At 42.9% G+C, this 25,185-nt stretch overlaps 1 protein-coding gene across 1 annotated transcript in view; it reads left to right on the top strand.

Annotated features, from left to right (window-relative positions):
- The window catches only part of NFATC1 (nuclear factor of activated T cells 1), a 109,576-nt gene that overhangs the window by 22,549 nt on the left and 61,842 nt on the right, over positions 1–25,185 (top strand). Inside the window, exons 4-5 of the mRNA XM_066545047.1 lie at positions 20,546–20,748; positions 23,897–24,069. Of these exons, the coding sequence (XP_066401144.1) occupies positions 20,546–20,748; positions 23,897–24,069 (376 nt within the window). The remainder of the gene's footprint in view (positions 1–20,545; positions 20,749–23,896; positions 24,070–25,185) is intronic.

Genomic DNA, 25,185 nt, shown 5'->3' with positions numbered 1-25,185 from the left:
CTGGCAAGCTAAATATGCCGCAGAAGATTGGCAAGCAAATGATGCTGGGGAGCGGTGCTGGTGAGCTCACAGCTGGCACTGGCTTTCACCCCTTGGCTTGGGGAAGTATTTTGCGAGTTGCTGTTGCCTTTGGTGATTTTAGACTGGAGTACTCCCACCTCTGAGTCAGAGCAGGGATGGTGCCCTGGCTGGCACCAGGCATTGGGAAGCTGCATATTGTGTCCAGTGACTGTTAAACCTGGGACCACTCTGAGAAGCAAAATCCTGTCTGTTACCATCCTGCTGGCACCTACTCCTTCTCAAGAGTTTGTGGCTCAGGTGAGGATTTTTAAAACAAAGCAAAATGAAGTGAATGGGTTAGTTAGCACACCCACAGCATTATGTAGCTACAGACACATTTTAAGTGAAGTGAATTTAATTCAAGGGGTTTACATCCAGAACACCTTAAAAATGTCCTCCATTTGGACCTATCTCACAATTCTTCTTTTTGAGAGTAGTGGTGAGGAGTTGCACAAGATGGGGTTTGCATTCCAGCCAGTAATGGCTCTGTTTCAGCTGCAGGTAAGTAATGCAGCAGATAAAAGTTTGCACTCCCCAGGGAGGGATGGCACCAGATTGTAAATACATGGTCTGTAGATATTCTAATTAATAACTCATCTTTGAAATAATTCAAGCACTTTGACTGCCTGAGATGGAATTTTTACAAGCAGGGTGTGGTGTATCTATGAGATAAAATCCAAATACTCAAGAATGTTTAATTAAAGGGCATGATGTACTCCCATAGAAGATTGTATTCAACAGTGAAAGAAAATATTCAAATGCACAGAGTAGTCTAGTAAGCACTTTTAAAAGCCATGACTATTATTAAACTTCTTGACACAAAATATGCCATGAATTCTCTTCCAGATCACTCCTGACTTGAAGTCTATAAATTGGTTAGAAAAAGGAAAGAAAATTATTTGTAGGAGTTTTCCTTTTTATCTAAGTAACCAGTACTATCCAGAATTTATTTTCCTCTTGAAAAATTAAGTTATTATGGAATATACAGTGAATGCTGCCTTGCCTTTCACTGTACCTCTTAGAGTGAGAGGGTAAAGGTTGTGTTTGGCTTCTGTGCTTCAACACAAAATTTCATCTGAGCCTGTGCAGAGCTGAATTGTTGGTACACTCTCATTTTACAGGCAAAACTCAATGATTTGTCTGCTGATTTACATAGTCAAAATGTTGTTTGTGTTGGGAGATTTGCTCAAGAATCATCTGTGTCCTTTCTTGACAAGACCTCAGGTAGGCATTTCAGGTCTGATTTCAAAGGCCTTGAGGCATATACTGGGATTTTTAAATCCCCTTATGACTATTAAGTGTCAGACTCTACTTTATAGCAATCACTGCCTTGGTATTTTTTGTACATCTCCACATCACCATAATTAGGCACCAACATACCCCTGAGTGATTTGTGCATTTCAGTAACATATGGAGTGTCTTATTGTTTGCTTCCCATGGATCAGTTGGTTTTGTTGCTTTCGGTTAACAAGCACAAAGTCCCTGTGCAGGTGCTGGTCACCACAGCTATCTGCCAGAGCCCTTTCATCTTCAGACCTATAAGCAATGAATACCTTTTGCAAATCCCTTGGGGAATAGAAAGCCTTGTTGACAAAGCAGTGTAACTTCAGGGGCCATCACACTCTGATCAGCACCTCTCATACCCTGGCTTCGCACACAGCCAACAGCACGAGGTCAGACAGTGCTGTGGTAACCAGAGGGCTAGATGGGAACAAGAGAGAAATGGAGAGCTGAAGGAAAAGACTGGAAAGAGCTGTTCACCACTGATGATAGAAAGAGGATGAAGGTAAAAGGAAGCAAAGAGGAAGGCTCTTCCAGACAGACCATGCCAATTTCTTTGCAGCAATGCTGTGGTGCTGCACAGTAAGAGTAAACCCATGGCGAGTCCCATTATATGGGACCTGCAGTGCGTTCATAAGTGCTTTTCTTGGTAGGGATCCCCACTGCTACAAGTTTGTTTTAAACAACAGAACTGCCACCATTGCTGAGTGAGTCAAGGGAATTAGAAAGAAAAAACAGTCCCTTGTGGGTCCAGTTCATGGCCATGTGACACTTGAGCAAGAGGAGCATATGTGGAAAAAATAGTGTTAGCTGCTTCCCCCTTCCCTCTCTGAGTATATTGGGGCAGAGCAGAGGGCATATTCTCATTAGTAAGCAGTGATTCAACTCATCATGCTACAGTGGACTTCCTCTCTGTGCTGCTCTTAGCTTCTTTTTAGAAGGCAGCATCACTGTTTTGTTCAGATGGAAATATAATCCTTCCTTATGGTGGGCATATAAAGACATTGGCAAGCACCTGTTAGCCAGGTTGCAATTAATAGCACAAAGCCATGCAATCACACAACAAACCAGACAGGGAACCTACACTTTATAGCCTTGTTTTAGACAGCCAGTACTTCTTAAGAGTAAATCTGAGCTGAATAGCTTTGTCACTTCTTGCATCTGTATAGTTAAAGCAAAACCTCAAACTAGCAGACAGATAATCAAAACTGAAATGTAGAATGATTTGGCAGATGTTTTAAGGCTGCTATTGCTTTTATAAATCCAGCAAATGGAAAAATGCCCATTGAAAGCTTTTCATCACAGTTGTTGGGTGGGTTTTTTAATTAGGAAAGTGTATTTTGGAAAGGAGAAAGTTTCTCATTTTTGGGGTTTACAGGAAGTTGGTCCCACAAAGTAGTTCCACGAGCACAGCTGTATCACTAGCTTGTGGCCTCCCTGAGGAGGGATAAGTCCAGAAGGGTGCTGTCCTGGAAAGTGTGCTGCTGTCAGCTGGAGAAGATTTCATGACCCTGAAAATACAACTTCAGTTCTGATTTATGAGCCATCCTGGGGACAGGCCTCTGCTGTTTGGTGCAACGGTCTTTTACAAATGAGAAATGAAGTTTCCATCGGCCAGTGCTTGGGGGATGCACTCTGCTCTCTGTTAAAAAATGATACCTCGCCCACGCTCGGCATGATGGACGCCGCAGTACATATCCCGGCTGTTAGGATGCTGAGATGTTCAATCTGGCTTTCCAGCCTCAAGGCTTCAGCCCTAGGTTTGCCTTCAGTTTGGACTCAGTGGCTGCAGGCAAAGCAGAAGTTGCTTATGGCCTTGAGGGAAGAGGGGATGGAAAGCCTTCACATTCCTCTGCTGGTGCTGTCTCCATTCCCTTGGGAAAGGGGGTGATGACACCAGCTCCCAACTGTCCTTTTCATTGGCCTCTCCTGGTTTCCTTTCTTTCTTCTTCTTTGCAATAAGGGAGTCAGTGGCATTGCTATCACTGTGTGGGCTGTCTTCTAGATGGCCTCTGGGGGCAGTTGATATGGCAAAGACCTTCTGGATTAGAGGGGAAGCAGGGGAATCACCTTTACCTCCAGCACTGCCCACAGAGCCATCCTTTCTGCTTCCCTTGTCAGTCTGGTTTTGGTAACCAGCAGGACATGCACCCCGAGTCTCTATAACCAGTGTGATAGAAGTCTCTGCAAGGTCAAGAAAGGCAGAACATAACTGTAGTAGTCGTCTCTGATTCCTCTCTGGTTTACTTTTCCTCAGGCCTTGTGCTGCATCCTTTTAACTCAGTGAACTGTTTTAATTGTGGAAAGAGGGTTTTTCCTGCATGTGGTCTAAAAGGGCAATTCATCATAATTTTGGAAGTGTACCTCTAAAATGAGTATTACTACTTTTCAGCAAGGAATCAGTACTCATCCTTGACTGTCAGAGTGTGATACCTTTTCCCGCCCATTCCATCCTTTTTGTCCTGTGCTTAATATTGCATCACTCCTGCTAAAAGTTGCAGATACCACGTGTCTTGTGCTGTCACAGAATCAGAAGGCAGAGACTACCAGTAGTGCTAGAAATGGCTACCCACTTTTCTAAGGAAAAATATAACCTGGGTAGACCTTTTGCTTGCAGACCTCAAATAAAAAAAAATTAAAAATAAAAAACCAAAACCAACAAAACCCCAAACTCAAACCAAATTACATTCAAAGCCATATTGAGGCACTCCTCAAGTCAGACAGCTTAGCCTGCTTAATTCAAGCACGTGCTTAGGACTTTGCTGATTCTTAGTTTAGCCATTTTTGAGAAAATAAGACTGGATGGGTGAGGTGTTGACAAGTGGATTTAAAATAGCTTTTCATGGCAGTTCAGGTGATATGTGAGGCTGTGGTCTGGGCATGAACCACAGTCATCACTTGACTTATTTTTGATGCAGTTGAGAAGACCTACACCAAAGTTACCAATCAGCAAATCTGCTCCAGACTTGCCAGATTATTGCACGTTAACGTGTACCCAAAATCTGAAATGAAACACAGTTAAAATTAAAATGCAGCTTTACCAGAAGCCAGATGCTTCATTATGAGCTGAGCTAACCTACCTGCCAAATACTGCTAACCTGCATGAGGCAGGCGATTAATTTTTTACAAGTCTGCTTTGGGAACTAGACATCTGTCCTCTGTTCCTAAAAGTAATATCTCAGGGCAAACGATTTTTTTTTTCTTGGTACTCCAAATTACATAAAACATATATCATGAAAATTATATTGCCTGCATTCTATATCAAGATATACTGGAGGCCAGTTTATATTTCAGATCCCTTTCACACCAACCTAACTCCAATGGAATTTCTGGGTTTATACTTTCTAATTTTTATATGTAAGAAGAGTAAAAAATTACATCTGTAACACACTTTGTCATCTGGAATATCAGTATATATCGTTATAATATAGATTTTCCATTTTAATTAGTCATTATTTCAACTAACAGGCTGAATCAGTGGAAAATATGGTGTCCACTTACTCAGTTGCTCTCTCAAAGTACATTGCATCTCCCTTTATGAGCAGGGGTTCATAATTTCTTTCTTTGTGAATAGCTTGAGATCTACTTTGATACATGCCATGAAAGGTAGATGATCCATTACAGCATCTGCTGTATACATACACAGAAATAAAATTTGTTGCATGCTGTCAGTGCAGTGAAATCAAATAAACTTTCATTTCCCTCAACATGTTTAAGAAATAATTTAGCAGGAGTTGCATATTTTCACTGAAACAGTTGAAACATGCTAGTGACCAGTTTACTTACACATGGTAAAAATAATATAGGTTGCAGACAGATTTGTAATGCACTTTTTAAACACCTGTTTTTAATGTTTCAATACCCAATAAAGCAGAGGAACTCCTGCTTTTGGTTTGCATGCAGACGTTATGCACACTGGAATTTAAAAGTCTGCTGCCTAGGTTTCAAATGCAGTAAACAGCACTTGCAGGCACAGTGTGGGTACATTTTGGGGAGTTACAGACTCTGGAGTCTCCGTCAATGTGTTTTGCTCTTTGGGACATTGGTAACGTGGTGTTACAGCCAAATGTGAATCCTGGTGAAAACCCACAGTCCTCCTGAGAAAGAGAACGCCTTCCTTGCCACTTGCAATCCTGCTCATTTAGAACTACTGCTGGTCCAGTTCTGTGTAATGAGAGGGGGAATAAATGTTTGAGAGGTGGAGCAAAGTGATCTGTTACAGTGAAACCAAGTACTTAAATACGTCCTTAAACTTTCATAAAGTTGGATGATATGTTGAATTTGTACTTAAGCTTTCTATCAAGCAAGAATACATTGATTAACTGGCAATTATTGTGCACTGCATTGCTACTCAGGTTGCTTGGCTGCAAAATCTGCCGTAAGACATTTTTGCTGCCTTGCCACGGGTGTTAAAAGAGATTGGGTGTTAGGCGTGAGTGTGTGGGGCTGTGAACTGCCCAAAAATAGCATGATAAAGGGGAGCAAGTTGCAGTAGCTGCATTCTGTTCTCGCAGGCCTCTTTGCTGCTTTTCAGGAGGCCTACTAAGTTTTCCCTTTTAAAAATCTGATGCTTTTTGAGCATCATTTGCAGATTCCCTGTATATTGCTACTTCCTTTTGATGGTTTTCAGGTGAATGCTACTAACTGGATCCTCCTCTTCTTCTGTCTTCAGTCTCTGTGATTTTGGGATCCCTCAGGATGACTGCCTCTTGTTTTTGTTCTGCCACCATTGTGCCTGTCTACATCTAATGGCCATGAAATCTCTGAAGCTTTTACTGGATGTCTTGATAGCAAGTCAGGCGTGATGATCCTGGAGCCAAGCTCTCCATCACTGTGCAAAATCTTCCCATTACTTTCTTCTGTCTTTGGGCAAGATGTACCTTTCTTCATGTCATCTAAGTCTGCAGTTTAGCCTGTTCAGTGAAGTCTACTCTATCTAGCTGCTTGCTGTCCCTGTGCCAGCATGAAAACAGCAGTATCAGCATGCATGTTCTGCGCAGGCCATGGATACCCACGCTTGCTATGCCTAATAAGCTGCACGTTCCCGTCCCCTCGGCTCTCTGCCCATGGAAGGACAGTGGCTCGCCTGGGAAGCCCGCAGCACATCGTCACTGCACAAACAGATTAATAGCTAGAAGGGAGCGGGGTGGGAGAGAGATCATGTTTCGTTTCTGGAGAGCTGTTCAGAGATGAGCTGTGCATGAGGCCCCAGTGCAGTTCACGCATAGAGGGTTAGTCCCGACTTTTCATCCCCCTCTTAGCGTTTTCACCTGGGGCAGCTGCTTGGTTTAGCGCTGCAAGCAGAGGCACCTGAGCCTCAGATGGCTGCGACATGTCAGGATAAAGAGGCTTGAGCAGAGCTTGCAGGGTGCTGCTTGTGTTCACCGGCAGCTAGGAATAGCAGTGCCTTGGCTCTCCTGCATGCGCCTGCTGGGATGTAATGCTTTGCTCCTGAGCATGGGCAGAGAAGGATCAGAGTGCCTGGTTTGGATGAGACCCACCATTGCCAAGGCGAGCACCGATGCACAGGGCAGCAGGGCACTGGATGCAGCCATGGGGCAAGAGGATGGATGTGGGGCAAAGGGATGGATGTGGAGCAAAGGGATGGATGTGGGGCAAAGGGATGGATGCTGCGTGGGTGCTCCCAGCAGCGTGCCAGGGACAGCAGGAAGCACTGGGGCTGGTGAGGGGCTGAGCTCCTGCTGCCAGCCCCCCTCCCTGCATATCCTGGCCTTACATCTTGTTATGATTGCTATGGAAATAATTCCAATATGTTTCACAGCTCTGAGTTGCCGTGTCTTGCATTGTTTGGATGGAAAGCTGCTTGACTGGTTTTGGAGGGTGGCTGTACATGCACAAATACTAGCTGATTTTTTGTGGTGGTGGAAAGTAGGAGATTCACAGCATGGTTTTAATTAGAACTGCTCCTTTAGTCTTTCATTGCAGTGTGTTCTTTAGTTGAAAGATAATTTAATTTTCTTTGTTTTGGAAGATTTTCGTGCTTGTCTGTGTGAAATGTCTTTATTTACTGTGCTCATTGTGCTTTGTGCATAGCTTTGATTATGAGGAGAGTCAAAAACAAAACTTCCCTGGGCTGCACTATTTTCTACCTGCTGTGGGTTTTAATATAGTCCCACTTGTATACATGTACCAAGTGTCTGCATTTCTAGGACAAAATCACCAGAGAAAATTGGCAAAGCATGAAGGGGTAGATTTAGCTGTAAAACTCTTAGTGACTTGAACAGGAATAGCGTGTCTAAAAGTTGTGAAGTGCTGAAGAAGTGTAACTGATATGGGTCAGTTTGGTTTTTCATCTCAGAGAACTCCACAGAAGATATCACTTGTTGAAAAAAAGGCAAAAGCCACAAAAAATCCTGCCTTCTCTTGCAGCACTCCATATTAAGATCGTGTAACACCTCCTCTTCAGTGAAAAGTATTTATTCTGGTTGTAACACAGTGCAGCATGGATCAATCTTGTTTATATATACAAGAATATTTAGATCATATCTGTCATATGAGATTTTTTTAAAAAGCTACATAAAATATGCAAATCTCTCCCATAGGTGCAGGAACTCATAAATTGCTCATAAATTGCTCAGACTATGCAGTTACAAAAAGAAAGAATTCTAGATGGTATTTTTTAATCAATCCTTAATAATCCTGAAATAATTTTCTAAATGGATTTCAAATTAATTTTCAATCACCTCTTTTGCAGTGATAATGTTTTCATTATGTGGGCCTTATGTGCTGTAGCTCTTAATCTGAAGTGATATAATATTCTTCAATATGGACTCAAACCTTGTTACTGAATATGGGTTATAGAGTGTTATTGACCACAAACTGGCATACAGTAGTAGACTTGCACACAAACTCCACCCACAGCTGCAAACTTCAGTTTCCAGGGACAAACAAATTTAGACCACAACTTGCAGGCACATGTGCTAGCATCTAGGTACACAAGTAATCTCAAGCATGTGTCCTAAATACATCAAAGCCTCATTTTCTAATCCCTCACAGTTTTCAGGAAAACCTTTAAATATGTGAACTGGCGCAGCCCCACTGCTGGCTGCAGGAGCCTCAGTTGAGAAAGAAGCAGGTTGGAGAGGCTTTGCAAAGAACAAGACAGTGCAGTGAAAATAGTGGAGCTGGGTAATGGCTCTGCAGTTTTGCTGTCCTAAATGAAATCCCTGAAACTCTTAGCTCAAATAGATTTTACAGGGGTAGTTGCTCTAATCACAGGGCAGTGTTAATCTGGAAGCCTATCTGTAATAGCTATGTTTGTAGGAAAATGGCCTGGTGAGTAAAAGCATTCTTCTTCCTCCAGTTTGATTAAAAATAAAGAAAAAAATTATGAAATTTGGCCCTTGGATTCTCCAATTATTATTAAATTCTCTTTCCCCTTTTTGTAGTAGGAAAAGGTGTGTAATACACATTTGAATTGAATGTAAGAAGTGGTCATTAGCAGGAATAGGGCTCAGGATTCTATTTTTTTTATTAAGATTTAAGTATGCCATCCAATTTTGGAACAATGACTACAGCAAGGCCATTGAAACTGTACATGTGGGTGCTCCAGGACTTCCTGTGCACTCCAGAGCAGAGGTCAGGAGCACTTTTGGGACCAGGGGTGTTGCTGCAGTCTTTGCAGGGAAATGAGCTGCTACTTTGTGACACCCTTCTGAGGAAGGGAGGGAGGGGTGAGTAGCGCCATCACAGGCACAGGGAGGGAGGCTGCAGAGAGAGCTGGTCAAGTGTCTGTCTTCTGGCCATGACCACCTTGTGCCCAGCCTGTGCCGAGGCTGACTCCAGGACCAGGCTAAAGCAGGCTCCCAAAGCCAGGGTGGAAAAGCCAGAGCACTGAATTTAAGCTGTGGTGGAGCTGACTTTGATCTTTCCCTCTGGGAAGAGAAAGGGCTGCAAAGTACCACTGTCCGAGGTGATGGTCTTGTGCCTCTGCTGTGGAAAGCTGTGGGTGGCTGCCTGAAATGAAATGCCTGCTGGTGAAGTTGCTGCAGAGCATTGTGTCTGTAGTGGGCTCTGCCTCTGCAGGGGCCTTTCCCCAAGAGATCTGCCCTCATTCTTAGGATAAAGTGTGTGTGCCTCACAGCACTGCCCAGGGACTGTGGGATGCTCATGCTTTGAACTGTGGCCTGGGCAAGTGACAGGGGCAAGTCCACATCTCAGAGTTTGTTACATGTCTGCTGCTGAGCTAATTGCCTTGGTTTCTCTCTGTAATCAGGGGAAGGCTCATCAGTACAGAGTTTAGGTAGCTATTAATTTTATTCTGATGTGAAGATCTGAAGCTGCTTGGGTAAATCACACCTTCAGAGTGCCTGTCTTGTTTTGCTGGCTGTGATGGCAGCCAAGGTGACTAGACCCTGTTGTTGTCCAGCCTGTACGTGTTAAAAGTAAGGTGGCATGAATCACCTGGCTTTTCCCTTTTTCTTTTGACTGGATGTGTTGTGTACAAATGTTTCTAACTGTGCTTAGCAGGCTTTAAGGTTTTACCAGTTTGCCAAGACTGAGATGTAGTTCTTAGGCTGGATAACCCAGGTAAGGCTGGACTATGGCTGGGAGAAGCAGTGCCTTTTAAGACCTTGGCATTTCTGTCTCTGGCTTGGAACTTGTCTCATACTAGAGCCTCATGTTTGAAGTCAGCAGGTTGATAGAGACACAGTCTTGGTTTGGGTGTAAAAACACAGATTCTGGTTGCCATCACCTCCTTGTCATACCTCCCTTCAAGGAGATATCATTACCCCCACCATCCTCCTCAGTTCCCAGTCATGCACTGGCATCCTGCTCCACTGACTGCAGCATAGTCTCATCCATTTGCAGAAGCAGATAAGCTATTCTATAAGGCTTTTATTGGCAAATTCTGCTGTTAATATTTGCAGCATTTTACTTGGCTGTCTTACTGGCTTTAAGCAGGGTTGTGGTGTTAGCCTGTGAGTGTTCAAGTCAGAAATTCTAGTGCAACAGCTGTTGCTAAATAATGTTACTCAACGTGACAATATTTAGAATGATTGATGGAAAATAGTCCCCTGTATGTTGAGAAAGTTTTAGAAATCTTTCATGCTTATTTTATTTACTTGCAGTTGGAGATCTCAAGTCTTTCAGTTCACTGTAGCCCTGGTGGCAGAGCACCTCATGGTATGCTCATTGGTCAGTCATGTCTATTCCATCCATTTGGTTTTTTGGATTTTTTTTCATTAAAAAATGCAGTGACATCAACCAATGGCATCACCCTCAAGCAACTTACAGTGTGGAATCCGATCTCTCAATATTTCTTATAGTTTAATCAGACTGTTCTGAAGGTCAAAACCTTGAATCCAAGTTGTAAGATACACCTGACCTATTTTTATTGCTGCATTTAGATGCTTTCCATGGAAGACATGCTCTCAGATAAAACTGCAGTGTAATCAGAGCTGTAGCACCAGGTGGATCAAAGATGGTTTGGGGAAGTGGAGTAGGACCAGAAGTGGTCTCCTGGCAGTGTGGGTACTGCCTTTGTTTTGTGAGGAGGTTGAAGCACAGATTGATTAAACAAAGAAGTCTGGAAATACGTAAAAAGTTGTTATGATTTTTTTTCTGCTCTAATCAAATCATAATCTCTGATAAAGCAAAAACTCTGGCAGTGCTGGAGATAGGAGCTTGCTCACTCCATGCCCAGCTCACTGCACCTTCATCTGAGACATCTTTGCTCTGCACTTTTATAAAAAGCCTTGAAACGTTTTCCTTCTTTTAATTCATTCCTACATAAAAATTAAAAAAAAAAAAAACCCAGACAAAAATGGACAGAAGTACTGTGAAAGCTGTAAGCCATCAGTATACATGTGGCTTTCAGAAGAAGCTAGGAGGAGGTTTATTTCCCACCTTCAGCCAACCTCCTTTCCCCAAACACAGAAAGCAGTCAGGGCTTGATTCATGGACCGTCTGATTATAATAAGTCTCACTTGGGGCATACAGCTGTATACCATGCTACTGCACTACGTGCTTTATCTGCCTCCACCCTTGGGTGTTTAGTTCCTGCTCTGTGCTGTGGCTTTTGACTCCGTTGGCTAATTAAATAGCAAAATGTCTCACATAAGATTTTTTTTGTCTTTTTAAACAAGTGCTTGGCAAATCAGAGAAATTAAGAATTGGAAGTCTATCTGTAGTAATTTTCATGGCAACAGAACAGTAAGTGCAATATTCGTATTATGAATATGGCTCAGTATTTATAGCTCTCCAAATATTTACAGAGATAAAGCCTTTAAACATAGCCCCAGCTTTCTGTCTTCAGTAGCAGTTTAAATAAATCTCATTTGGAGAGAAGTTAAAATTGAGAAAAAAGGCAACCCTTTCTAGTTTAATATTGTCTCACTGATGTCCCTGAACTCCAAAAGTTTTCAGCCTGAAACTGAGTTGTCTCTGTCCCATACAAGCCAGTGTTTATCTTGACATGCACCTCAAAAGCACTGGCTTTTAATCAGATAACTCTTGTGAGTAGATGAGTGCCCTGTTGTCCTCAAATTTACGAGGATGAGAATTCGAAGTCATTCATTTGCTGAAGCACTCGTGAACCACCAAATTAAAACGTGACATTGAGGGTGTGTCTGGGATTGGAGGAGTCACTGAGAGATGCTGGCAGTGTGCTGCAGCATGGCTGGGATGGGCAGTGGTGAAGGACACGGTGCTGACGGCACCTGACACACATCCGAGGATCCCAGGCCAGCCTGTGCTCACCACAACTGGGAGCATGCTGGGTGCGAGCGGTGCGTCAGCAGCATGGCGAAAGGCAGGCTCACAAGTATGAGCTTGTCCAGGCTATCTGCCTAGGAACATGTCATAAATTCCTTCTATAGGTCTCTTGTGTTCATTTTTTTTTTAACCCGTGCATGGTCATGGGTATGATTCTCCAAACTGAAAGCCGTGATGGATGCTGAAGGCAAATGTTCTGAGTAGAAACTCAACAGAGTTTCTACTCTACTGAGTTTCTTAAGTTTCTAGAGTGAGGGGTTGGGTAGTTTCAGGGAGGACACTGTTGTGTTGGACTTACCCCCAGACCTGGATTTATAATCCTTGGAGAGTGATGAGGCAGCAAGGATTAGAAGAACATTTCTATGGTCTTGGGGTAGAAGATGTCATGAGAGCCGTAATGATTTCTTTGTGTCCCAGTGAATAAGGGGCCCCGGACTTACAAATCCATAATATTAGTAACTCCTTTTCTAATGGGCATCTCTCTTGTAAGTCTAACAGTTTTAGGAGGAGTGTGACATGGGTTGGTTTTTAGGTACGTGTATTTTTTAGGAGGAAAATCCTTCCTAGAAATAGGGAGCAGTGTCTTGCGGCTGTTTAGACAAGGAGATTTCATGGCTGTGCTGAGGGCCAGCAGCCACGAAGGCTGTTTTTCCCTGGATAGAGACTGAAATTACTCGTGAGCCAGTGACTGAGTGTACAGCATCTCTATTACATTAAGATTAATAATTCCTCAGCGTATTTGCAGCTGGAAGTTTTATATAGATCTTTATTCATCATGATGTGAACAGCTGCTCTTTTGCTGCTCTGTTGATTTAAGGTCCAAGTGGCAGCACTAGAAAGTGCCACATAAAACACACTCCTGCTGTTTCCATTCACTGCTCTCCCATCCAGCTCTAGTCCTTGGCCCAGGGTTGGCCCCTTGCAGGAGCAAGCCATCTTATTTTTATTTGTGGACCAGCTCTGACTGCATTTGGATCTTAAAACAGAGTTTGAGTAAATCCAAGGAAAGTCACTTTCAGAAAGAAAAAATAAATCCTGAAAGTAGCACAAAAATCTGTACGAATTCCTGTTACAATGTTATATTAAGTGAAAGACTATGGGATAGTAACATGTTTCATTGCACAGAGCATAATTTATTCTCTTTTTTTGTTTAACTGCATCAGATGTAGTACAGCAAAATCTGTCACAGCCAGAGGGTGATCTCAGCTCCTAAGGAAGTGTTTTATTTTCTGTTTCATTGTTTTTTGAGGGATTGTTCTGTTTTTACTGTATTTCGTTTTGAAGTCTGTCTGCTCTGTTGTTTTGAATAAGATGCTCCCCTTTTTTTGGCTTGTCCTCTCAAAGGAGTGTCTAAGCACACCAAGTTTAGTACCTGAGGAGTCACTGACAAAGAGTCTGGAGCTGAACAGTGCACATCATCCAAAAACCAGCGCCCCTTCTTGCTTGCCTGGTTGCTGGCAAAGGGAAGATTTTCCTGGTCAGGATGATGTGCCTCGCTCAGTCCTAGGTACACGGAAGCGGGTGTCTAGGCATCTGGAAAGAGCAAGGGGCACACGGGTGGTGTGGCAGTGACTGAAACGTGTACACCTGCAGAGTGTGAGCTTGAGGGTGGAGAGAAACAGCTGCAAAGAGACAGGGATTCTGCAACATGCCCAGCAAGACACGTGCCTCAGTGGTTTGCTGGTGCTCTGTCGATGCTGCCTGTCTGCCTCATTGGCACTGCCAGGGCTGCTTGCTCCTTGTCCTGTGGGGACCTGAATCCCCAGAGCAGGGGCTGCCAGCCCCTGCCTGGCTCCACTTGGCAGCTCAGGGTACAGCTGCCTGCTTGTGCCCTGCTGCTGCTCTTCAGTATGCACCCCTGATCTGCAGGACTGCCCAGCTTCCCTCTGGAGCAGAGGGGCCGAGGGGAGTTCCATATACTAGTTCCCATGGCACCTGGATTTGGGAGAGGAGCTTGAGAAGAGAATTGCTACAGTCCCAGTCCCCCATCTGAGGTGTGTTTTTTTTTTCTCAGACCTCTCCCTACAAAAGAGTTAAAGCCCAAACCAGGTCAGAATAAGTATTAGTGAATTTTGCAACGAATGGGGCAGTCTTTTCCTAACTCTTTTTCCCAGAGGTGTAGGTTGCTGGCTCCCAGAGTCTTCAGCAGCAGGTTTTTGGGCATTTTCACCTGGAGGCATGGTGGCAGGGCAGCTTGCTGGATGCCCAGGCGGAGGCCAGGCAGGATCTCTGCAGTGGACACCAGAATAGATGCCCTGGTCTCCTGACCTCACTGCTGTGCCTGCACTTCACATGACAGTCACTGCCCACAAGATCAGCTTTTCCCTCCTGCCGTTCAAACCCATGATGCAGTGGCTTACGTCCTCTTCGGCTCCTGTGTGGGAGCCGAAAGTAAATCCTTTTTCTTGAAAATCAGATTCACAACACTATTTTTATGCGTGCTCAGTGCTAACTGCTGAAATCAATACCCAAAATGTTTGTGCACTTTCTTTGTAGATTAAACAGCTGGATCTTTGATTTGGTTTTAAAAAAACAGGACACTGAGCACTCACTGATGGTATTTTATTGAGGCTGTATATTAGGTACACTTTTAAAACATGACAATTTGTTTCATTTTATCATTCATCATGTGCAGTTCCTGAAAAAAAATACCTGCTGCTTGAAAAGCAATAAAGCTATTTAGTGTGTAGCTCCAAAGCTCTAGCTTAAAGAGACAAGCAGCACTTGTCTTGACTTTAAAATGTCCTTATTTTACAGATTTTATTCTGTTCGACCTTTTTTGAAAGCATTGCTTTCCAAAACGTTGATGGGAATAAAAGGGAAAGAAGCCCCCTTACACCAGACTGGGTTGTTAGTCTCTGATGAGTCTCACCAGACTGACTCAGGTATTCCTTGAACAGTTCTGGGAATGCAAATGGTGCAGATAGATGTGTAAGGCTTTGCTGAGCATAAGCACTGTGGTACCTGCTGCAAGCAGTGTGGCCATCAGTTACATGGTCAGGTAAGTAGTTATTGTTCTTAGTATTTTTAGAGGCATAAAGTGGATTGTTGTCTTTATTATATACCAAACATAAAAAACCAGGCAAGAAAAACACACGCACTGATATGGATGTTCCCTGTGGCATTTTTTGGCACATCATTATCATTAAGGAGGCAGCCCCTACGGGCCTCAAGAGTCTCAAGCACAGCTGCTGACTGGTTTTGAGAGTGAATACTAAGTCCCTGGTCATGCCCTGCTTTGTTATTAGTGGGAGCTCAGCCTTTAATGCATTGGGACAGGCTAAGCCCTAAATTATACTCCAATGTTCATTTGATATATTTGCAAAAGAGTCCAGGTCTGGAGGAATGCACCACTGTAGGGTTTTTGCAGTCCTTTCCCCAAACTCACAGTAAGTACACTTGAAAGCTATTACACAGGATGGCTCCCTTTCTTCCTGACTGATGTCATGGGTGGTGCAGAGGGTGTATCTGGCTGGTGTGTCCCATGAGAACAGGGCCATTCTTTTGGTGGCCTCCAGGAGCCTCTCCAGACAGAGGCTTCCTGGTTTTGACAGGTAGCTTTCTGAGCATTTCAACAGATGCTTGGGCATGCCAAAAGCATAAAAGCATTTGGAAAGGGAACGTGCAGAATATTTCAACTGCGTTTCTTAAAATAAATGCCATGGCTTAAATAATAGAAGTTTTCCTCACTGACTGTAGAATAACCACTGAAGCTGAAATAGTGTTTGAGTTATTGGATGTGGCGCTTGCAAAATTTCCTCAAAATACCTCCACAGTAACTGTAGGAAGGTTTGGGGAGATTTTGCTTTTTTTTTTTCCTACTGCTTATGTTCAAAACACCTCATCTCCTTCCGCTCATAGTTTCCAAGTCTGTTCAATTCCAATTGGCAGATTTAATAGATGTGTACCAGGAGCACATTTGGAATCCAGGCAGCCTCAGTATGCTCACGTCTGTGATAAACCAGAGGTCATCATAGCTGTAGGACTGAATCAGATAGTACCTTGTTTGTGGCTGTGAGGGGTGACAGCCCTGTTTCCCTCACACTTCACTGGCCACTGGATATTGGAAGATTCCTGGCATTCAGTGCCACAGCATCTGGACACAAGAAAACATCCAGCCCCAGTGCATCTCCCTGGGGAAAGGCTGGGGTTTGCTTTGGCACCCTGCACTGAGATGAGCAGCAGCCTACTGGTGAGAATCGAGACATGTTGGTGGGAGACAGCGATGGGAAAGCGATGACAGAGAGGTGTAGGAATCCCAGGGAAGGCTTGATGCGGTGGCTCAGCCGGTGCAGCCTTTTCCCTCGCTCTTGCATAAGAGGATGTAAGGTGATGAAGAGCTTAGCTGTGATCGGTCCTGTTCTGGTGTTAATTACCAGTGACTGCATTGCTTTTGATAGAATTAGAGGAGTGTGTAATAGGCCTGCAATTAAGTCTGATTTTGATCTCAGCAGCTTCAGACAATAAAAATGAAAATGTCATTTGAGATGAGTTCAAGTATTTTTAACAGTGTTGCTCAAAGAGGAAAAGAGCAGAGAGTAGTCAGTGTTTGGTCAGAACAAGGGAATATGACCTGTTTTCATTTCAAAACCAAACACTTGGCCACACAGTTCTTATCTGCATATTTAAGTCTTTCCTGCATCTTTCCTTTGTACCAAACCAGGTGACTGCTGTATCACTGCCTTAATTTGGGAAGGGAAACTCATTCAGAAACATTGTGCTCCTCGTCCTTTTTTGCAGCTAATTCTTTTTACAGTTTCACGGCAGGGGAAAGTACACCTCTTTCCACTTGGATCTATGTATTGCCAAGGAAAGCATGCCTGGTAGGAAAGACATGTCCTTTATTATGAATGCTGTAGCTGAGAGCACCTTTGTCACCCATACTCAACTGCTGAGTTATTAGGAGCTTTGGACTGTGTTACACGGAGAAAAAGATAAAAATAGGATGTCTGACGCATGCATCCCATGTTGCACGCCAGGAAACTGAATCGCTCTTCCACCTAGTACAGTACCCCAGAGCATACATGGAAAATATGCATGGATATGAACATGCGAGATCTTTCCTCACCAAGAAAAATGCTCAGTCACCCTTTTTTCCCATCCCATTTTACACTGATCTTGTTTGATATTCCCTTTGACTGCTGGCAAACCTAACAGCCTTAAGTCCCACAACTGTGCTTTTACTGCCACTGCTTCTCACTGTTAAACCTGTATCCCATGTTTGGAGGGAACTGTGGAATATTCTTACTGCATCCAGCTGACAGTAAGCAGGATCTGGCCCATTCAGCAGACATCTGCAGCGTGCTGAAAACTCCCGAGGCTCAGCACTGTCTGTCACGGAAATAATGCACTGGGTGCATAGTCTAAAATAAGTCATTCACAGTACATGCCCCTTTAAATGTTAATCCTTGCATCGCTTTCTTTTATTGCTTCTGTTGGCATACACGATTATGTGACATAATATAAAAGTAAATATTGTGATGCAATGGGTAAAGCTCAAAAGGAAATACAAATTAGAGATCAGAACACAGAATCTTCCTAACACAGAATACGACATAAAACTTACAGTGATGTGACTGAATTTTTCTTATTTTGAGGGCAGCAAAATCGAGCATATAGCAATTACATGAATCTTTCTGGATGTTTCTGTCACTTTCTAAGTCAGGGAGTAAGTGACTTTGGGTAATAGATCCAAAGTAAAGTATGGCTCTGCTCTAGGACAGGGCCTTTAAAAAAAGCAAACATAAATTCAGCTTGACGATTACAAACCTTAAAAAACAATGCAAAACATGCAACTGAGATCTCATTATTTATTTTCCAGCACGTGAACACTTTTCATGGAAAGGCAGGTGTGCAAAGCTGAGGACTCTGGGTGTTTGATTGCCTCCTGGTAGGAAACCTGTGGGAAAAGCGCAAGCTGAGGCTCAGCAGTAGGTTACAAACTATGGCAGCAGGCAAGTTCAGATTTAAAAATAAAGCCTGAAATAGCAGAACCCAATGCAAGACCAACATTTTTGGTCCTCTTTGCCCATGTTCAGTAAAACATATGGGTACCTTGGTGTGCGATTTTGCTTTTGCTGAATTGAGGTTTGAGTTACTCGCTAGTCTATTTTTACATTTTAAGCGTCCTTGTAACTCAATATGTGTTTGTTTTAATTTTACACTCTCCATAAAAAGCATCCTCCATGACGACTTGGAGAAGTGACCGCTGGCAATGCATAGAAATTTATTTGCCTGGCATGTCACACTGTCTTACTTTTTCCCCTGCAAACCCATGTGCTGGTCTTGACCAAAAATACCCTGGGATACCTTGTGTCTCCTCCCTTACCTTAGCTTTGCTGCTGAGGCTCTGGAAGTGGTGAGGCAGGGAAGATCAGCTTGGGACAAATCCAGGTCACTCCACCAGCCCTGCTCACACACACCGTTGGAATTAATGAGCAGCCAGGCTGTCATGGCGGGGGGAACAGGGTGGTGATGAGTAGGACAGTGGCTTCCCTGTGGCCACTGACTGTACCAGGAGCACACCTATGATCACCTACCTGCAGCTCAAGCTGCATGTCTGTCTCTGAGGGGAGAAAGCCAGGAGTCCCTCTTTTTGCAGCATAGTGCTAATGTGTGTGTCAGGGACCATAGAAGTGGGTGTTCCATGTAGAGCTGGAGGGAGGTTCATAGCATCCTACTGAAGGCAGCATACAGGCATGGCTCTGCTTTTCTCTCACTCTTGTTTTGCTGATAGTGCAGATTATCAAACTGCTACTAATATGTTTCCAATTTTACAGTTCTGGCATGGAACCCTCATATCAATCATATCATATCATATCATATCATATCATGTCACAACCCCCTGGCTCTGAGCTGCCTTCATATGATGTCTCAGGAATGCAGAGCTGATAAAATAATGTAGAAAAGCTAAAAATGAGCCTTGTCTTCCTCCTATCCCTGCATCCTTCCAGCATTCATGTGCCTTAGGTAAGGATATAAAATTGCTGCACCAAATCAAACAAAAATGCTTCTGTTCTCTTTGCTTTTCTGACCAAAGTATGGGGTGAAAAATTTACGGTGTGCCCAGTTGTCGATGGAAGATGTGTCTAGGCTCATTGTCCTCCCTTCCTCCTGCATTGGTCATTTTGGTATCTGAAACTTTGCCACTGTGAATTGCTATTGCCATTCAGCATGTTTGATAGTGGAGGGAGGGCTTTGGGCCTGTTAGCACCCACCAGAATTTCGCTGGGCGCAAGGAGTAACAGTGATTCAATATCTTTGTTTTTAATAGCATTCCTGATATCAGATGGTACAATACCTTAGAGAGTTAATATGAAAATGATTTGTAAGGAGTGTGAAAATTTAAGGAGACGAAATACAAATTTAAGCAGCATTTGATATATGGGTTTCACCACTTCTTTTCAGCTTTATTTAGCTTTGAACTTGGAGCTACCTTAAAACTAGCATTGCTCCTTACCAAATTGTGGTAAGTTTTGATTTTCTGTATTCAGTGATGGTGAATAACTCATGCCTAAACCCACATGACCATTCACAGTGGAACCTAAACCTACAACAAAGTGAGTAGGTTTGCTCTGGGGTGGGGCATCTCCTGGGACAGTGCACCTTGCCCACGTTCCTCCCTCCTATGGTTGCTGCATCTTCCCTTCCCTTGGGACAAAACTTCACCACTAACCCCTGTAAGAGAACTGGTTTTGTGAGACTCATTTCCCAATGTCAGGTGGCAGCCACAAGTGGGACGTTGTCTGAGGATTCCACAGCAGTGGGAACCATGAGTAGCTACTACAGGAGATGGTACAGATGAGGTCAGGCTCTGCTTCCTCCACATCCTGTGGCAGAAATAACTCTTGTTGTCATCAGAGCAGTCACTGTAATGTGGATGAGGTTCAACCCAGGCCCAAGAGCTTCAATGAGATTTTTGTGTGATTATAACAAGAATTTGACACACGGTGAGCTGCTAATCGTGTATATGTGATCTGTCCCCATGCTGTCCCAGGAGGTATTTACCAGCATAAAAATCAGCTAATGAGGTCACAAGCAGCAGACTGCTGCCGCATGAGAGATGTCCAAGGAAGCATGGGGATGGGTGAGCTGTGTCCTTTCCCTCTGCAAACTCTGTCAGTTTTGCATCCCTCAGTACTGTGAAGGAACATCAAGTTCATTGTGTTTTTCTGCTGAACACTGCAGCAGAATTTATGCAAAGTTTTCTGTGGATGTAGCAGGAGTACTCAAAAGCCCAGCCCATCTAAAGTGCCTCAGGTCCTTTAGGATAATGAGACATTTTGTGAGTGCACCTTTTTATTGTACCAATATTACATTACAGGAAAAATGGAAGGGGGGAACTTAACGCATAGCACCTGTCACAGGTTCTCTCCTTGAATTAGGCTCTCCTGCTTATAAAACTTTAATTGATTCCTAGCAGTTTATGTGCGTGGCGCTCAGTGGGCGTTTTCTGTTCTCTTGCCAGCTCCATGGTTACTTAGAAAGCGAGCCGCTCACGCTGCAGCTATTCATTGGGACTGCAGACGACCGCCTGCTGCGACCCCATGCCTTCTACCAGGTTCACCGGATCACCGGCAAGACCGTTTCCACCACCAGCCATGAAACAATACTTTCCAACACCAAAGTCCTGGAAATCCCTCTTCTTCCAGAGAACAGCATGAGAGCAATGTAAGACCAAGGCACCATGTCTGTCTCCTAGCAGTTTCGTCTTGGTCAACTCATTTAATTTCTTTGGGGTTTGTTCCTTTCTTTCTGTACACAATTTTCCTTTCCCTATCTTTTTTTTTTCTTTCCCTACATTTTTCTCTGTAATAGTAGGTTTCCACAACATTGCTGAGACAAATTGCCACTAATCAGCTTAACAGCAAAACAAACTGCACAAATATTTATGACAACTGATTTGCTTTCATTCTAGAGTTTCAGCCAATGTGCTTATTTGCCATTTAAAATAAGTATCTCGGTTACTGAGCTGTAAATATCTCCTACCTCAGCTCCTGCATTTAGTTTCTAAATATGACACCTGTTGCTCCTATACGCACTAGCACAAGGAACAGAGCTGATTAAAATTTATCTTTGGATGTCAAAGGAAACTCTTAGAGAGCATTTCCAAGTACCCTCGCGGTTTTTCTGAGACGAATGAAACCACTCATTTCTCACATAATAAAACTCAGCATTTTTCATGGCACTTGCTTACAAGCAAATCTTCCAGAACTAAGAGTTACCTCTAAAAACCTGTATTCAAAGTTGATGCAGTTTACAGATTGAGTTGTTAAACTGGGCTAAGTTTAGTGCTATGCAGAAAAGTAGGCATGGTTATCTTAGGATATCTGGGTGATAATTAAGTGCCCTGTAGGTCCATTAAGCATCTGTAAACATCGTTATAAGATGTTATGTAAAGGTTAAAATTGTGTTCTATGTAAGTGATATACAGCAAACCTTTCACACTATTTTATCCTATCCTCTCTGTACCCCTCCCTCAAATCAGCCTACCCCTTGAGTTGTCTCCTCCCTTCATTCAAATCATCCTAACCATTATCTGAGGTGTTTGTCTTGGGAGGAATTTCTGTGTGCTTGCATGCAAGTACAGCTCTTGGTGTGTGTAGAAATATAAATGTATTCATATTTATATATAGATGCATGCACCTTTGTGTGTGTATATATAGAAAGATAGAAAGCAAGCAAGAAATCCTGACCTCCACCAAACCAAATACCACAGGAAAATCACAATTTCACTCCTTGTTTTTCATACAGTTTGCCTTGCCTTAACGAAGTGGAAAATGCAGTCAGACACCTAAAGTCCTTCCACACATAGTGGTTATTAGAAGCTGGTTTGCAGTGTCATGTACAACATGCCCTGGAGTGCCTCATGTAAATAGAAGAGCCAGAATATGTTTAGCTGCATTGCCAGCTGGGCTTAGAGTAATCACTCAAGACCTGAGGATCTCTCTCTCAGTGCATTGTGTTAAAAGTCACAACAAGCCTTCAGAATTATTGGCCTGTTTGCTGCCATCGAATGTTAGTGGGGCTGCATTTGGGTTAAGGAAATTTCACCAATTTGTACCCACACAGTATTTATCTGGCACTTTATTTATCCAGTTTGAATCACGTTTTTTGGCCATCTAGGAACTTTATTACCATTTCATTCATCTTTCTCCCTAAAATAAAGGTAAGTTACATAGTTTGGGAGCCAAGCTGAATATTTTTGTGGCATGTGTGCCAGACTGTGGTACAGCTCAGTCAAGAATCACAAACAATGCTTTGGCATATATAGGCCTTACATGTCAGTAGTCTAAAACCTCATGTAGGACTACCAATGAATTGAAATTTGGAGCCAAGGACTTCCCTCACACTTTATGTGTTCAGGCCTTGATTCAGGGAAACACCAAAGCTCATCTGCCCATTTAACTTTTGCACATTTAGCTGTTCCTATTGACTTCAGATTTCAATGTCCATGACTTTACAAGCTTGAATTTAAATACTTTTTCTTCTCTGAACATTTGAGTATGAGTTGTACATACACATGAGTCGTACACAGTTTACAAGTGTTGCTGTAGGAGAGGCAATATGGAGAAACGCACCATCTCTTCCATAACTTATGGATCTTTGCATAGAATTTTGACATGGATACAAATACTCTGTATTCTTATGCAGACCATAAGAATTTATATGTAATTCTTATATAATTCTTACGGCTTCACCTGCTAATAAGCATTGTTGGGAATCTTTAATACTTTCATTAGTTTCTTTGATCATATCAGCAAGGGCATTTTTTAAGTTCTGAAATCCATACTTTAGAAAAAATGCAGATCAAAACTGTGCTGTCATAGTGTTTATTTGCAGTTTGCTTCAGAAGAAGAGCTTCAAAGGTCTAGAGGGGGAATTAAACTCTTTGAATGCAAAATAAAGTTAACTATGCATACTCAATGTAATAAAATGCATGCCAGAGACCAGTACCCAGAAGAAATTGCCATGTAGCCTTTGTAGTCATGGCCAAGGCAGAGGTATTTTTGCAGTGGGTTTTTGAGTGCATATGTTTATATGTCTTTTGCTCTGGGAGCTTCTTCTGTTGAAATATTCTTTGACAAAAATCCTGGCTCGTAAACTCATCCAGGAGAAAACCAAAGTTAAAAAACTAAAAAAGACAGTGAGGCCAGAAATTGTAGTAGTTGTATCTGATGAAAAGCATGTTTTTCCCTAATGTGAGGAGAGGACTCTGAGTTTAGTTTTTTTCATGCAGAGCTTCAGCTCAGCGCTAAGCTTGGGTGTATTTCCAATTCATTGAAATACAAACAAACTGACAGTAGAACCGACCTCAGGGAGAGCTTTTTTGCTCATTAATAAGAATTTCAGGACTTCACCCTAGATTGAAAATCTTGTCAGATTTTTGTCTAAATTAGTTATAACAAGTAAAATTTTAAGTAGCCTGGCATTCTAGGTTAGTAACAGTTTCTGCACTTCTGTCACATCCCACTGGCTTTCCTAGTCTTGCTGTTTCTTTTGGGCTTTGGCTTATCTTTAACTACAGGATGTGTTGGGGAGGAAGGGTCCTTTAGATTTTCTTCCTCTGAGACCTGAGGTAGCATCCTAAATTTGTGTTCTTACAGCAGTCACTACCTGCTGCTACCAATAGCCCCAGCTCAGCCTCTTGGGAGTGCAAGTACTAAACAAAGTCTGCTGCACTCAGCCCGGTCATTGGGCTGTGCCTGATGCAGTTTTTTAAGAAGAGCATGCAGGAGAGAAATAAGATACACACACTCCCATCTTCCTGAAGTCTTCTTGAAGTGAATTTAATTGCCCTGTGTTTCCTTTTGGATAGCATCGACTGTGCTGGGATATTAAAGCTCCGAAACTCTGACATTGAGCTGCGCAAGGGAGAGACGGACATCGGTCGTAAGAACACGCGTGTGCGTCTGGTCTTCAGGGTTCACATCCCACAGGCCAATGGCAGGACCCTCTCCTTGCAAGTAGCCTCCAATCCCATTGAGTGCTGTAAGTAGCAACAAACATCCTCCTCTTGCTGGATATTATCAGAAAATCTTTTAATCAATGAGGTTGAAGAAGATGTCCAAGATCACTGTTAACTCAGCACTGCCATGTTCACACACCTTTTGAACAGTTTTTAACTTTTCTGCCCCATGTGCATTCTGTCCTCACCAGCATGCTCTACATTGGTTTTGCTTTACTTGTCTAGTTAGTGAACTTTAATCTGCTTTCCAAAAGTACATGATTTACATTGAGAACAGAATATCTGTGTCTTAGGAAAAAATGTGTAGTTTTGTGCATTGAGTGCTGTAGAAAAACACACACAAGTAAAGAACAGTTAAACTAATAGTAGACCTGGGAGGGACAGGGCCTTTGGTTTTGGTGACTCCTTATCATAAAGGTAACTGCTGTAGAAGTTTTGGAAAACAGCTCTCATGTTCTGTTCACTCTGTTTCCCCATCATAAAGCAAAAAACCAGCAAACAAAACCCCAGCCCCTTTGATAAAGAGCTAGCAATATCCTAGAACTGACGCACTGGCCTGCAGCTTCAGAAAACCTCCAGAAGCCAGGTTTCTGCACTGGGGTCTTTTTAAATGAACAGCCTGTATTTTATCAGATACACTGGGACACTCTTCAAAGATACCTATATCATTTTTGCTCTCTAAGCCTCATCAGCCTCCCCCACACAAAACAAAATGTATCTGCTTTGTGTAGCTTTAACAGTCCAGCATAAGTGGTGGAAGCTGAATTTCAGTCTAACTCCCAATGCTATTTTGATTGGCTGGATGGACTGAAACAATTTTTTAAGGTTTTGTTGAATTCCATTCACAAAGTGGATCTTTTTGATGCTGAGAGAGTAAGGGGGGAAACTTGATATCTGGCAGGTATGTGAGGGGTGAGCTCTGGCAGAGGGAATGGGAAGGAAGGCCTGACCATTCCTAGCTCCATTCATACTGGAGGGCAAAGCAAAACATGTAAGGAGTCATGGTTTCATCCTGCAGTTGTTTATGAGAGCTTTTCAGTTGCTACACAGCAGGATAAGGCACAGTTTGAATCTATCCTGAACTGGTCTGTGCAAAAGTGCCAAGCTCAAGGAACCACTAAATGTGAAGCTGGTTGGAT

The sequence above is a fragment of the Molothrus aeneus genome, chromosome 1 (assembly GCF_037042795.1).
Source record: "Molothrus aeneus isolate 106 chromosome 1, BPBGC_Maene_1.0, whole genome shotgun sequence".
Taxonomy (NCBI): Eukaryota; Metazoa; Chordata; class Aves; order Passeriformes; family Icteridae; genus Molothrus; species Molothrus aeneus.
This window is presented reverse-complemented; position numbering and strand designations above follow the sequence as displayed.